The sequence below is a fragment of the Pleuronectes platessa genome, chromosome 17, assembly GCF_947347685.1.
Source record: "Pleuronectes platessa chromosome 17, fPlePla1.1, whole genome shotgun sequence".
Taxonomy (NCBI): Eukaryota; Metazoa; Chordata; class Actinopteri; order Pleuronectiformes; family Pleuronectidae; genus Pleuronectes; species Pleuronectes platessa.
This window is the reverse complement of record NC_070642.1, coordinates 17,561,608-17,574,714: the sequence shown is the minus strand read 5'-3', so window position 1 is coordinate 17,574,714 and position 13,107 is coordinate 17,561,608. Positions and strand designations below refer to the sequence as shown.

The 13,107-nt window shown below is 44.3% G+C and overlaps 2 protein-coding genes across 2 annotated transcripts; one reads left to right on the top strand and one right to left on the bottom strand.

Moving 5' to 3' along the window:
* Positions 1–52: 52 nt before the first annotated feature.
* On the top strand, positions 53–3,359 carry tcte1 (t-complex-associated-testis-expressed 1). The gene is made up of 4 exons (XM_053445898.1): positions 53–212; positions 309–883; positions 1,535–1,984; positions 3,012–3,359. The coding sequence occupies exons 1-4, from the start codon at positions 53–55 to the stop codon at positions 3,156–3,158; spliced, it is 1,332 nt and encodes a 443-aa protein (XP_053301873.1). The 3' UTR covers positions 3,159–3,359.
* A 4,310-nt stretch (positions 3,360–7,669) lies between these two features.
* Positions 7,670–12,148, bottom strand: tmem151ba (transmembrane protein 151Ba). Its single transcript, XM_053445677.1, has 2 exons — positions 12,056–12,148; positions 7,670–9,112 (listed from the first exon to the last, which is right to left on the bottom strand). The coding sequence occupies exons 1-2, from the start codon at positions 12,146–12,148 to the stop codon at positions 7,670–7,672; spliced, it is 1,536 nt and encodes a 511-aa protein (XP_053301652.1).
* Positions 12,149–13,107: the final 959 nt, after the last annotated feature.

The following is a 13,107-nucleotide window of genomic DNA, read 5'->3' as shown; positions in this document are numbered from 1 at the left end:
GATTTAAATCTGCCTTTCTTTTTAAACTTAATCCTTGAAACGAACCACAGAAATGTCCGAGTCCCTTCAGGAGCCTCTAGGGTCCGGCTCCAAAGGCCCTGATGACTGCAGAAGGCTGAGAAGGATCATTGCTGAAGATCCTCTCTGGTCCCTGGCTCTAGTTCCCAGTCTATCACACCTCTGCCTGAAAAGTTTTGTGAGAGACTTTGAGGGTATGCTTTTGTTTTTAGCTGCAACTTTATTCACTCTTATAAACACTTGTAGGCTCATTAACTACAACCTGATTGTAAATCTTAAACTTGTCACAGGGCTGACTGTATATGAACAACTTTCAAACACCGAGAGAGAATTCATCCAGGAGAGGCTGCCTCCTTCCCTGCCCCTGAGCGTGACAGCCAACGTGATCGAGGATGGCGTCTACTGGAAGCGGTGCTGCAAGCAGCAGTGGGATCTTTGTGATGTCTCACGTTATGGCGACAGCTGGAAACGAATGTTCTTTGAGAGGCGCCTGGAGGGCGTGATCGAGCTTTTCATTCCAGGTGTAACAGAGCCAAAGAAGATCCTGGAGATGGTCCCGCTCTGTGAGAACTACGTCAAGAGGCTGGACATCTCCCAGCTGCTGACGCCCATCAGGGAGCCCAAGAAGGAGGAGGAGGAGGAGGACAATGTCTTGGGGTTGGAAAATGACGATGAATATGATGGACCCCAGATGAACCACTTTGACTTCAGCATCTTGCTTGAGAAGCTGCTCTGCCTGGAAGAGCTCCACGTGGTATACAGAGTCAAACAATGTGGTCTGAACTATGAAGGGAGGATGTTTGAGATGAACTACAAAGACTGTGTGTCCCTCGCCAAGGCCCTTAAGTCCTGTAAAACTTTGAAGGTAAATATTGATTCCTTCTCAGCGGTTTATGGCGTGTGGCCCCGTAGAGCTCTGCATCTTTGAGAAGCCGGGAGCCCGATTATCTGAGGCTTTCATATCTGTTGAAATTCAGCCTTAATGACCTTCTCTGCTAGTGGAAAAAGTATTATTTACAGACATGTCCCCAATGTTGGACACAGGAAATTAGTTCTTGGCTCAGCTTTATGTTCTTTTATGTCAAAGAAAAGATGGCAGAGCCTCTGGCTGCAACCTAAATAAGTCACTATTTGACACAGCAGTTTTGTCACATGAATTTATTACAGCCTGACAACATGGCATGTGTCTGCTGCTTGTGCATGTGCATGAGAAGGAAGCTGTGCACAAGATAAAGCTGATGTTAGGGCGGCCACAAATGAGTAATTCCTCCTTTGTTGATTATTTTTATTAAGTTAATTAGTTAATTCTTAATGTCAGAAAATAATGAAAATGCACATTTCAAGTGCTCAGGGCCTAAAGAGACAAAACCTCAGATTATATCAGTTTAGAAGCAAGAAATGATTGAGCTACTTTCATACCGCTCTGATAACAAGGAAATAGACCAGATAATGCTCTTTTCTGTGATGTGCTTAGAACGGCATCATAGTAACCCTCACACCGCTCTTCCTCCTGCAGCTTCTGCGGCTCCATCAAAGCAACATTGATGACACGAAGGTCCAGATGCTGGTGAAACAACTCTTGGGCCACCCGTCCCTGAGGGAGCTCGACTTTTCTCACAACGTGATCGGAGACGTCGGCGCCGGAGCCGTCGGCAAGCTGCTCACCAAGCGTAAACTGGAGGTCCTGAACATGTGTGACAATGAGATCACAGACCCGGGGGCCAAAGCTATAGCTCAGGCCTTGTCTAAGAATTCCACTCTCGTGTCACTTAACCTGCGTCTCAACCGCCTGGGAGACGAGGGAGGTCGAGCCATAGCCGAGGCCTTGATGAACAACATCACCTTGCGTCACCTGCACCTGGGAGCCAATGAGGTGACGGGCCCCACCGCCATCGCTCTGGCTAAAGTGATAGCTCAGAATAACACGCTGAAGAGCATCAATCTCTCCTGCAACAACCTTGGCGAGGTGAGGCCGCCGTGATGAATTGGTCTTGTCTCGTGTTCCTATGATCATGACACGACTGAAAAGCGGCAGGACTCCAAAACGAGAGAAAATATTGTTGTTCTTTTAACATACAGTGCTGTGAAAAAGGATTTGCCCCCTTCCTGGTTTCTTATGTTTTTGCATATTTGTCACACTTAAATGTTTCAGATCATTATATATTTTTTTATATTAGACAAAGATAACCAAAGTAAATAGAAAATGCAGTTTTTAAATGATGATTTCATTTATTAAGGGAAAAAGGCTATCCAAACCTACCTGGCCCTATGCAAAAACATAAGAAACCATGAAGGGGACAAATACTTTTTCACAGCACTGTAGAAGCTGGTGGGGCAAAGATTATATACATGAAATGGTGGTGGTTTCAGAAAATAGATTAGGTTTTCTAAGAAAATTGTCTATGTTTCAAAAAATGGTCGGGACAAGGATAAAATTAGGACAAAAGGATATTCTGTATTATTTCTTTATTATAAGAGTTCTTACCAGGAAATAGGACTTTGAATCACTGGACTTTAAACCCCCCCAAATCACAGTGCCTGCAAAGACACAAAAGCTTTAAAGCACAAGGATTTTCAATTATTCATTGAGATCAGGGGGAAACATGGACGATAGAAAGCTGAGTGAGTTGTTTCCCTGTGAGAGTGAGAGGTAGATATGAATTTTCCCCTTTGCGTGGTCGTTCAGCTCTGGAGGTTTGTCTGGATACTGTTTCTCTGACTGGAATACTCGGAGGATGCGGAGGATCAAAAATCACCTGCGTCGCATAAATGCAACGTGCAGCACCATCAATATCTTTGACCTCGGTCAAGGCTTCACAAAAATAGAAATGACAATCAATGAACTCAACAATCAGCTCAGAATATAAGATTTGCTGCATATAAGAAAGTAAAAGTTGCTTCGGGCTGATGTGCTCAGACATTTTTGAAACAGCATGGGCCTGTATCAGTGCTTAATGTGTGTGTTTGTTCTCTCTTTCCACATGTGCGTGCAGGATGGAGGTAAAGCTCTGGAGGAGGCGATGTCTCACAACACCAGCGTGACGGAGTGTGACATCCGCCTGTCCGAGGTCAACGAGCAGATCGTGTCCTCTATCAACCAGGTGGTTTGGACCAATCAGGGTTTAGGACAGAAGGGATAGAGCTGGAGTGAATGAAACCAAGTAGAAATTGGAGGATCCTCTTCGAACAAATCAGTCTTAATCCTTCTTTCCATTCAAATCACTGTTCAGCCACATTCTACAGTAAATGCAATCCTCTAGTGTGGTCTGCTGATTCATTTTGTTGTTGTGTTAAACATAGACTGTGTATAAAGACGGTTGATATGTTGGATAACTAAAAGCCAAAATGTTTGATTGCCCCCTGGTGGCTGGCTGCAGTAGGGACCAACTCCTCCATGTTAGCAAATGGGACATGGACCAAACTCGAAATATATGTACAATTCATAAATTTGATGGTTTCAGTCATTTTTGGTAGTTTAGTAGAACTTCTAAATGTAGCTTCACAGTAATTTCTGACACATATTTCAGTGAGAATTTCTGTTTATTGAAGAGTTTTATTCCATTTTGATACACAGATTTGGTATTCAGTCCATATGTAACATCAAGGCATCATTGTGGTGTTGGAAAACATACAGACTTGCGTTGTTTTTATTTCCACCTATATCTACTAGCTAATAATGTAACACCCTTGCTAGGCAGCTACAAACAAATCGTAAGTGTAATCAATGTCCCAGTTTCTATCCTTACATAAATCCTAGTTCTATAGAATCATAAGGTGAGTGACGAAGCTAATCTGTAGGTTTGTGGTGAACTAATGTAGCAAAATGTCCATCTACAATTACTGACGGTCTTTATATCGGTAATCAATATCAACAATCATTCAAACATCCCTCAAAATGTGTACTGCATGTGTTTATGTGAAGGTTGGACTGTAAATAAAGATGGCCGACATGACAGCCTCGCACAGATGAAGCCAATTGAGCTAAATCTCCCCCTAGTGGCTGGCTGCAGTTTTGGTCATAAACCCAATCCCCACTATGTTAGTGGATGGGACATGGACCAAACTAAAAACATTACACATCGAACATTTTTTCTTGAAGATGGTTCCTGTCGTTTTTAGTTAGTTCTTATCATGAATGTAATCTACTGTAAATCAGTCAAATAATTCTGCCAACATTTCTTGCGAAATAAAGTTACAAAAATGTGTAAAAACAAAAGAAATCATTCAAACAGGTCAATTTAAAGCTGCACAACATCGGCTGCCTGAAGCATTTTGAAAGGGATTGCATTGCCATTAGTGACTTTTTCAACAAACTCGCCCCTTTAACGTCTGCATGTCAAAACAATGTCCCTGCTCCGGTGACGTCTCTGTGTGTTACACATTCATCTAAGATCCACATCCACAGTCTCCCCACCTCTCAGCTCTATTTTATATACAGTAAAAAGCCTCTCTGCCCTACACTCCCGAAAATACACAACATTCAAATATAAAAAGTCAAGCCCTAGAGCATTCTTGAGTGAAAGAGAGTACATAAAAACAACCTAGACACGGTAAAGGGTTCAGTGCTTTGCATGACAAAAGCCGTAATGCTAGCAGTCATCTATGGAGCAAAAAATGTCTAGTTATGAAAACCTCCAACCAGATTTAGAACCATTTTGAAATACCCCAAATATCTTTCATGTCAATATCGTCAGGTAAACATTGCACTGGTAAACACATTTTTTCTATTCTGTATGAATATCACAGTGAAGCCATACGAGAGGCTTGTTGGCTAATTATATCAATAAGTATGAATAAGAACATGAAACATTTGCCACGCTACCTCCACCTCCTACAGGTTGTATATGTTTCAGTCCCTTGTGGAGTTTGCATGCTCTTGCTCCTAGTGTCCTCTGGGTTTTTACAATACAAGCGTGACATCCACTTGATTCTCTGCCGTCTGACCAATGCATGCTGGGATGTGATCCAGCCCTTCGTGTACTTCATGACCCGGAATCAGAAACAACCTTCAACCAAGAAACTGAATATATTCATCCGTGAATCTTCTTGTTCGAGAACTATTCCTTAAAATATTTTCTCAATAAGAGCTAATTGGCTTAGCATAGAATGAAAAACTGAAAACAGCTGGGGGGGGTGGGGGGGTCACGTGCGTAACTATAAAATGCAAACATAGGTTGTAATGTTCAGGTGTTTCACTGTTTGTGGTCTTTATGCTAAGCTAAGCTAACTGGCTAAAAGCTTATTTGCCAAACAGACTTCAGAACAGTATTAATCTTGTCTTTCAACTCTTGGCAAGAAGGCGAATGAGCTTCGTTCCCGAACTGTCAAACCATTTCTTTAATATTCTAACAAAGATATCAGTCTGTATAGTGAACTTTATGAACACCAGGACCTGAAGGAGGTTCTTATTCCACCTGCTTCTGAACCGCTCCCTCATCTATACGGAATGAGAGCATTAGTTAAGCTATGACCGTATGCCGTATCATGAAAAGGCCGTTTCTTACAAAAGCTGTTAGAAAACAAAGTGAAACGTCTGCATAACTGGCTAAACCTAGAGTTGAAATGGGAATGTTTTGGGATATTGTTGCAAGCAGAATCCTCGCCCTGAATATGATCCTGAGTTGATGGGGCTTGCATAGGTGAGCTTGCGAAAAACAGGTGAGGAAACGGTCATTTGTTGAATGAAATGGCAGGTTTGCTAGAATCTGTTTGAAAAAAGAAAAGAAAATCATTTTTATGCATTCTCTAGTATTGCTATAAAGATAGTCCCCCAACTCCCGACCTAACTACACACATGGAATGTAATGAGTATGGGTAAAACCGGTCACAAGTACGAGCCCATTATTGTGAAGCAGGAAGTGAAACAAAGATCCTTCGACTGTGATGGTCGCAACAACAGAAAGTAAACAACCAGCGATCCAACTTCTAATTGCAGATCTTATGAGATGAAAACCAGCTTATAATCAAATATTAAATTTTCCTTGAATTACCCCTGTGCTTATTAAAATCATACTAAAGTACCAATTCACAAATGCTAAGGTGTAATGGAAGAAAATAAGAAAGCTTTTGAGTTGTGTTGTATTTTTTTCGAGGTTGAAATCCCGCCCAGACTTCTTCTTTTATTCCTGTTCAAATGTTTTTTTTCTTGTGCATGGCTTGGCTGTGAAACCAAATTCCACATGACTGAGACACAGCGTGCACTCAGTTGAGAAGTTGAGAGTGAGTAACTTTCTGTTTTTGAGTTCTTTAAAGAAATCCTGTCATATTATTGAATCTGACACTATCAGTAGTGATTCCGAGCGCCTTTGATGGCCGGCTCCCTGGCTGTCTCTCCGATACTCATCAGCAGAGCACAGCAAGATGAGAGCTCCGTTATGATGAAGAAACTCGTCTGCAGAGAGTTTCGTCTCTGACCTTTTATATCTTAAACAGTATTGAGAGCAGGTGGTGCAGCATGATTATCCTGTGCATCATATATCATGTGCTCTAATGAGTGTAGATTTCACTTGTTTCAATGGGAAGATGTTGAGATGAGATCATTTTGAGTCATGGTGGCTTATGCTTGTCGGTAACAGTTGATCGCTAGGCACTTAAATAAAGAGGTAGGCTGAATACAAATATTGCCAAACATGAAATTAAATGTTTACTTTGAGATTTTAAAGTAGCTGAGGTTACACTGATCTATCAATATAATGGTGAGGTTTATTATGTAGTAATAGGCCATTCTACAAATTGTACAGTTTATAGTGATTAAGGAGCAGTTTGAAGACGTGTCGCTCATTCAGTGTGAAGTTCTTGTGTCCTCAGCTTTCCTGTGATAAATTATTCATCCGCTGTGTGAGCTAAATTTAGCGAGCCGAGAAGTATAATGTCATCGCCACCGAGCCCATTCGAGCCAACTGGATATTTTAGCGTCTGTATCACACATTTATTTTTGTGCGAAGGGAAATGTATCCCTGTTCTTTTCACTGGATTTTCACGTGCACTAACTTTGAATAAGCACATTTAAATCACCCAGTATCAAAAAAATGTTTTACGTGCAGATGCTCATATATTTTTTATTTGGGCCCAAGTTATTCTAGCGAATGTTTCATTACGCTTTGAGCCAGGGTGTTGAGATCTTTTCGTTTTCCCTCATGACTCACACACTCAATCATGATCTATTCATTCATGCCATATGCCTTTCTTTTCTTAACGTCCTCCTCTACCAATGAGTCAAATTCTACTAAGTGTTACTCATGTCCAAGTCGTGACTAAGATCTACAGATATGACATTTACAGTAAGAAGTGACTCCAGCTGGTGTTCCTTGGTTAGTTGATTCTCAACGGAAAGTGGAGGGCTGCACATGAGACTTTGGCAGAGTGGTCCTTTAAAGCCACATTATAGTTTAACCAACAGTCTCATTTAGACTATCCAGGCATTGTTCCCTGACTTAATAGGGGGCTTCTCAGACATACTTTGTTTTTCCTTTGTTTGAGGCTACACCAGCTTTTCAAACTTGACAAATGCTTGTTTGTAGTAGCTTGTTTGTGACAATATGTAAAAGGAAGAAGCAGAAGTCATTTTCATCCTATAGCCCAGGGGCAAAGAGGTCTTGCTCTATGCCTGCATCATTATATTCTTTGCTCAGAAGCCTGTGGCCGCCGTGGGTCATAGCGAAGTCTCTACACAGGAGCCGTTCCTGTGCAGGGAGTGGTGGTCATGGTTGAGGCAGCCTTCGTTGCGATGCACAATGAGCACTGGGAAGAACAGAGCATCCTGATAGGCTGGAGGGTTCTCCTCGCTGGTCTGCTGACCTGACAGACAGCGGGTGCTCTCTGTGGGGCACGACTGCTCATTCAGGCTCCCACTACTCCTCCACAGGCAGCTCCGCCGGGAGCCGTACAGGCGGCTCAGTGAGAAGCGGCTGGCACTGAAGGGGATGCGGGGGCTCCCCGTGTTGCAAATGCTGAGGGCGCTGCGAGAGAAGATGGAGGAGCTGCTGATGGTGCGATGGCAGCGTTCACAGTTCTGCCTGTAGCCGCCGTAGCCTCCACAGACGGAGTAGCTGTTGCAGCTCCCCGAGAGCTGGGACAGGTCCATGAGAACGGCCTCCGAGTAGCTGGGCACCAGCTGCTGGTTGGAGCGGATGTGCCACTCCAGTTCTGTGCTGTCGATTGTGTTGACTCGTGGGATGTGTGGGCAATATGGCCGCTCCTCAGAGGGTGTTGTTGGCACAAAGTCAAATCCGAACAGCTTCTCCACATGGTAGTGTGCACAGGCAGTGCGGAACTCTGTCAGCACCCGCAGAGGCCAGGAGAGGGTGAAAGCAGCTGCCACCCAAAACGTTGAGTTAGCTGTGTACCAGGTCAGGTGACTGGGGTCAGAAAAGGCAATCATATACTCTTTAAAGTCTACATTCTTCAGATGCATTCCCTCACGGGCCTCCATGTAATCGTCCAGACCCTCGTTCTCTGTGAAGAACCTGGCGCGCTGGGTCAGATAAGTGTTCTCTGACTCCACGCTGGCGAAGCTAAAGCACTTTGTGAACCTCAGCCTGGTGATGGGGAAGCTGTCCAGGTCCAGCAGGTTCTTCGAGATGTCCTTCACTCCGCAGTTCCCGTAGTCAAACTCCGCCTCGGCCACGTGGGTGTTGACCCGCTCGTGGTACACCTGTGTGGTGGTGTAGGCGTCTCCGTTGCGGTAGCGCGTCACCTGTCGTGTTCTCCTGATATAGTGATAGCTGATGGCCTTCCACCAGATGCAGGGTGTAGCTTGCTGCATCCGCTGGACGCGCTCGGTCACGTTGTCCACGTCCACCTTGTACTGCAGCTCATTCCTGGTGTGGCAGTGCCAGCACTCCACCAGGTAGACCACGTAGAGCATGACCAAGAAGGCCAGGGGGATGTAGATGTAGCCGTTGGAGCAGGGACTGTCGTGATACATCATGGACTTCCCCTTGTAGGCGCTGTCGAAGGAGAGGCGTGTGACCTGGGTCACCTGGCACCAGGCCATCACCCCGACGCAGCCGTACATCAGCAGCGAGAGAAGCAGGCATTTCCAGTGGGTCTCCTGACACAGGGACTTTGACAGGGACTGTTTCTGGGCCCGTTGCTGCAAGATGAGAAAACAGTAGAAGGTCACTAGAAGGATACGTTGAAAATTACTGAGTGTGCGTCAAAACATGAAAAAACAAAAAGGAACTTTGAGGGTTAATTAAATACACATCTTTGATATGAAAATTGTAAATCAGTTGATAAAAATATGCATAAAAATTTGAAATGAGAAGCTCCCGCATATAAAATATTGAATGATATTTTCTGTGTTGTGAGTGCTTTTACATAGTTTATGCATGAGCTGTGAGCCAACTGCTCGTGTCGTGGTCTGTGCTTGTTATCATCCAAAAACTCGCCCAGTCCCACAATCGAATTCAAGAAAAATGTCTGATAAATGCAAAAGCACAATGTTGAGTAAACCTTGTTTCCAGCGAATAGCACATGGCCTCGGTACATGTCTCTACATAAATACGATATGAGAGAAAAGGAAAGAGGGAAGAGGACAGAAATGTTCCGAGGGGCAGACCTCACATTTCATGTCAGGCCAGCTGGAGAACAGCAGCCGTTTCACTCTGGCACTCTGGCAGCATTAAGCTGGTGCCATCCTTTATCACCTCGGGGCACAGCCGGCCCCAGTGCCTGCATCAGGAGCTAGTCACGCCTCGTGGGAGCAATGCTGCACAAACCTGGCAGCGATTCAAAGGCCCCAGGAAAGACGGATTATAAGAAAATGTATTCAAAATCAAATTAGCATAACAGACATCACACAGAGGCAGAGTCCGCTGTGTGGACATCAAACATTTCTGTCTCTACTGTAGCAGCAATGATTCAATTAAAACACAAAGGTTATTCTCTCTATCTGTTACATAGGACGGCCCATAGGTCAGCCCGACATACAGCGTGAGTGGTCACAACAACCGGCGTCACTGCATTGATGTATTGACTTCAACATGTCAGCCGTGTGCTATTCCAGTGACAGACGACCATAAATAATAGATGTTCTTTCTCCATATTTATCTTCCCCACCTTGGTCACATGGTCCCAGAGGAGCTCGCCAACCCCAAGGCTACACCCCACGGGGGCCGGAGGGGTTAACACTTCAATTCCCGGTCCAGATGAACCTACTGCAGGAGGAGTATTTACTCGCCAGCATCCGGTGCCCGGCCTGGACGACTATAATCAATACAACATGACACACTTTGTGGCTCATGTTGCATTTTACAGCCTGTTTAAGCGGCAGGAATAACGACGAGCAGTTGTGCAGCAGGAAGCATCGCCCTGCTTGTGAATGTTGAAAATGCAGTAACATGGAAAGCAAATATACGTTCACATTATAGAATCTGCAAATATAACCTTGAAACGTCACTCACGTACAGATTTATAGATATGTGAATTAAAGTGTTGCTCACAAAATCCAGCTGTGAGCTTTTAGCCTATAGAAGAATAAGATTTGAACTGACAGGAAGCTAACTAGATTATTATTTTATGGTAACATACGACATTTCATTTGAAAGGGCCCCCGCTTGAGATGATATCAGAGCGGTTCATTAGGCCCGTGGATTTCAGAGAAGTGACTCACCACATGAACACAGTGGTGTTGACATCTTTGACACATTAGACAGAAATTCCTCAGGCCGGGCGGGATAGGAAGAAGAGGAAGTTGCTCTTATTAAACATTCAGGAAGAGAATTCCTCATATATCTGTCACACAGGGACTTCCACCTAAAAAAATCCCACTTGATTCTTTTCACACCTGAAAGTTCGAACCAAGCCTCATGTCTTTGTTACACTGTTTACAATTGAACTGGCTAGTTCTGCAGTTGGTCTGAAAACCTGATCCATCCCCCCAAAAATGTTTTAACTGCAAACAAACCAAACCATGGTTCAGTTTGATTCAGACCTAGATCCCATCTTTTTGTGGGACTAACTATTATTCCATCGATCAGCTTTGGACACTGTTCACACCTGTTCAGACTAAACTAAAAGTCTGGACCGAATAAAGTAGGTGTGAAAGCGCCTTCTGATAGAAGCCCTGGTTTTATTTTGGAGATTTGGTTGCACTTGTTTTGTGTGTAATGTGCTTTCACACAAGAGCACACACTATTTGGATTCATGCTTTAAAAAGGAGAAGTAAACAGTCAAATATCATTTAGTAAAAGCATTAGGGGGAAAACATGAAAGTTGGTGTTTCAGGAAATTTGAAAAAGCCCTGAAACCGCCTTCTGAGGAACCAGGTCAGTTTTTCAGAAAACAAACGCTCCAGTCAGAAGCTGTAAAGAGTTCAGAGGCTTCACGATTCCTGGGACGACTGTGGCGCCTCTTACATTCATGGGCACTTTCTCTTGACATAATAAGACCAGCTATGTTACATAAAAACCCTCTTGTGTAATGGATATGTCGCTTGTCCAACATTTATGTGCGGAGGGGCCGGGGGAAAGTAGCGATTAGGTTTGTTACAGGCAAAATAAAACCCTAATAAATTGAATCCCTACATGTCCCTGGGGAAAGACAGCATAATACCATCAATACAATGTAATTCTGTTAAATTAACAGAACATTGGAGCAATTTTCTTGAAGGAAAACAACAGGGTATAGAAATATTCGAGCATCACAACATGTTTACGTCCTCTCATTGTCCCAGTGACAGTGATATCATAGGACCCACATCAGGTCCCTGAGCCCCATTTTGGATGCCACTTGTCTGGAGGGGAGACGAGCAGGAGGACATACATGCACGTGCACGCTCTCGGGTGCGCGCTTGGACGCACAGGTTCATGTATAACAGCACATTAGTCCACTAATAATAAACACTGTACCACAATAAGACAGCCAGTTCGATTCCTGTCTCAGAGTTGCGAGTGCACTTAAACACCCCGATCTGCACGATCTGATTTATTACAGCGAGATGTGGAAATATGTGACATCAACCCAACTATGTATTTGCTCCACATGCACTGAGGTAGGACAATTGGGCTGCATGCTGCACACAGTGTTTGTGTACCTCCTCTCGGGGGCTGTCCGGCTCCTCTTCGGGGACGGTGCCGGCGGCGGCGGGGCTGCTCTCACTGGCCGTTGCAGCCGACTCAGGGGACATGGTGGTGGAGACGGTGCAACTACCGGGGCATGGAACTCCTGTCTGGACGTGGGGGTTTCCGGATCACAACACAACAACATACGCGCGCCGAGATCCCCTCTGCGCATCGTCCGAGGGGAAGCAGCTGCACTCGGAGCCCAAACGGCTCAGAGGCTGATGCACCATCCCGGCAGCATCCTCCTCCTCCTCCTCCAGGTGGGCACGCGTCGCTGGGTAGAGAATCCCGTCATGGTGTCTTTTGCAAGAGCAAAAAATAAATAAATAAAAAGACTAGAGGTTCCTTCCAGCGATGCAAAGCCTGGTGGTGATGGAGAGACTGCTGCAAGGGCTGCAGGGTGAGGAAGAGGCAAAAGGCTGCAGACAGCTCCTCTCCTCTCCCTGCAGGCTGTGGAGATGTGAGGCAGGACAAAGACGACAGGAAGCGGCACGTGTGAGCGAGCCACCCCAACACAACAATGTAGACACACACTTTTACACATACACATCCCACTTCAAGTGAATCACAGAGGCTGCACAAAGGAACCCCCCCCCCCCCCCCCCCCTGCATCCGAATAGCTCCATGTCTCTATGCACCAAAAGTATTATCCCCCAATGAGAGGCTGTAAAAGTGGGAACAACACAAGACATAAACAATAAAGCAAAAATCCCACAACTATATTGTGAATTATGTGTCCTCCATGTTTTGCTCGACAGTTATTTTCGAGGCTTATAGTTTGTGTATCAAGATGAAAAATAAGAATACCCTTTGTCATTAATTTTGACTATTAGGGTTTGAATGATATTTTAAATAAAGTTATAATTACTCATAATTAACTTAATTAATTTGAAGAAGAAAAAGAGCAATAGTAGGTGGCATCGAAACACCTTGAAGTAAGTTGCCCAACGTCAATAACGCGAACAAGGAGGAAGAAGAATGATTATAACTTAACAAGATGAGATGTGTATGGAAACACTTTATG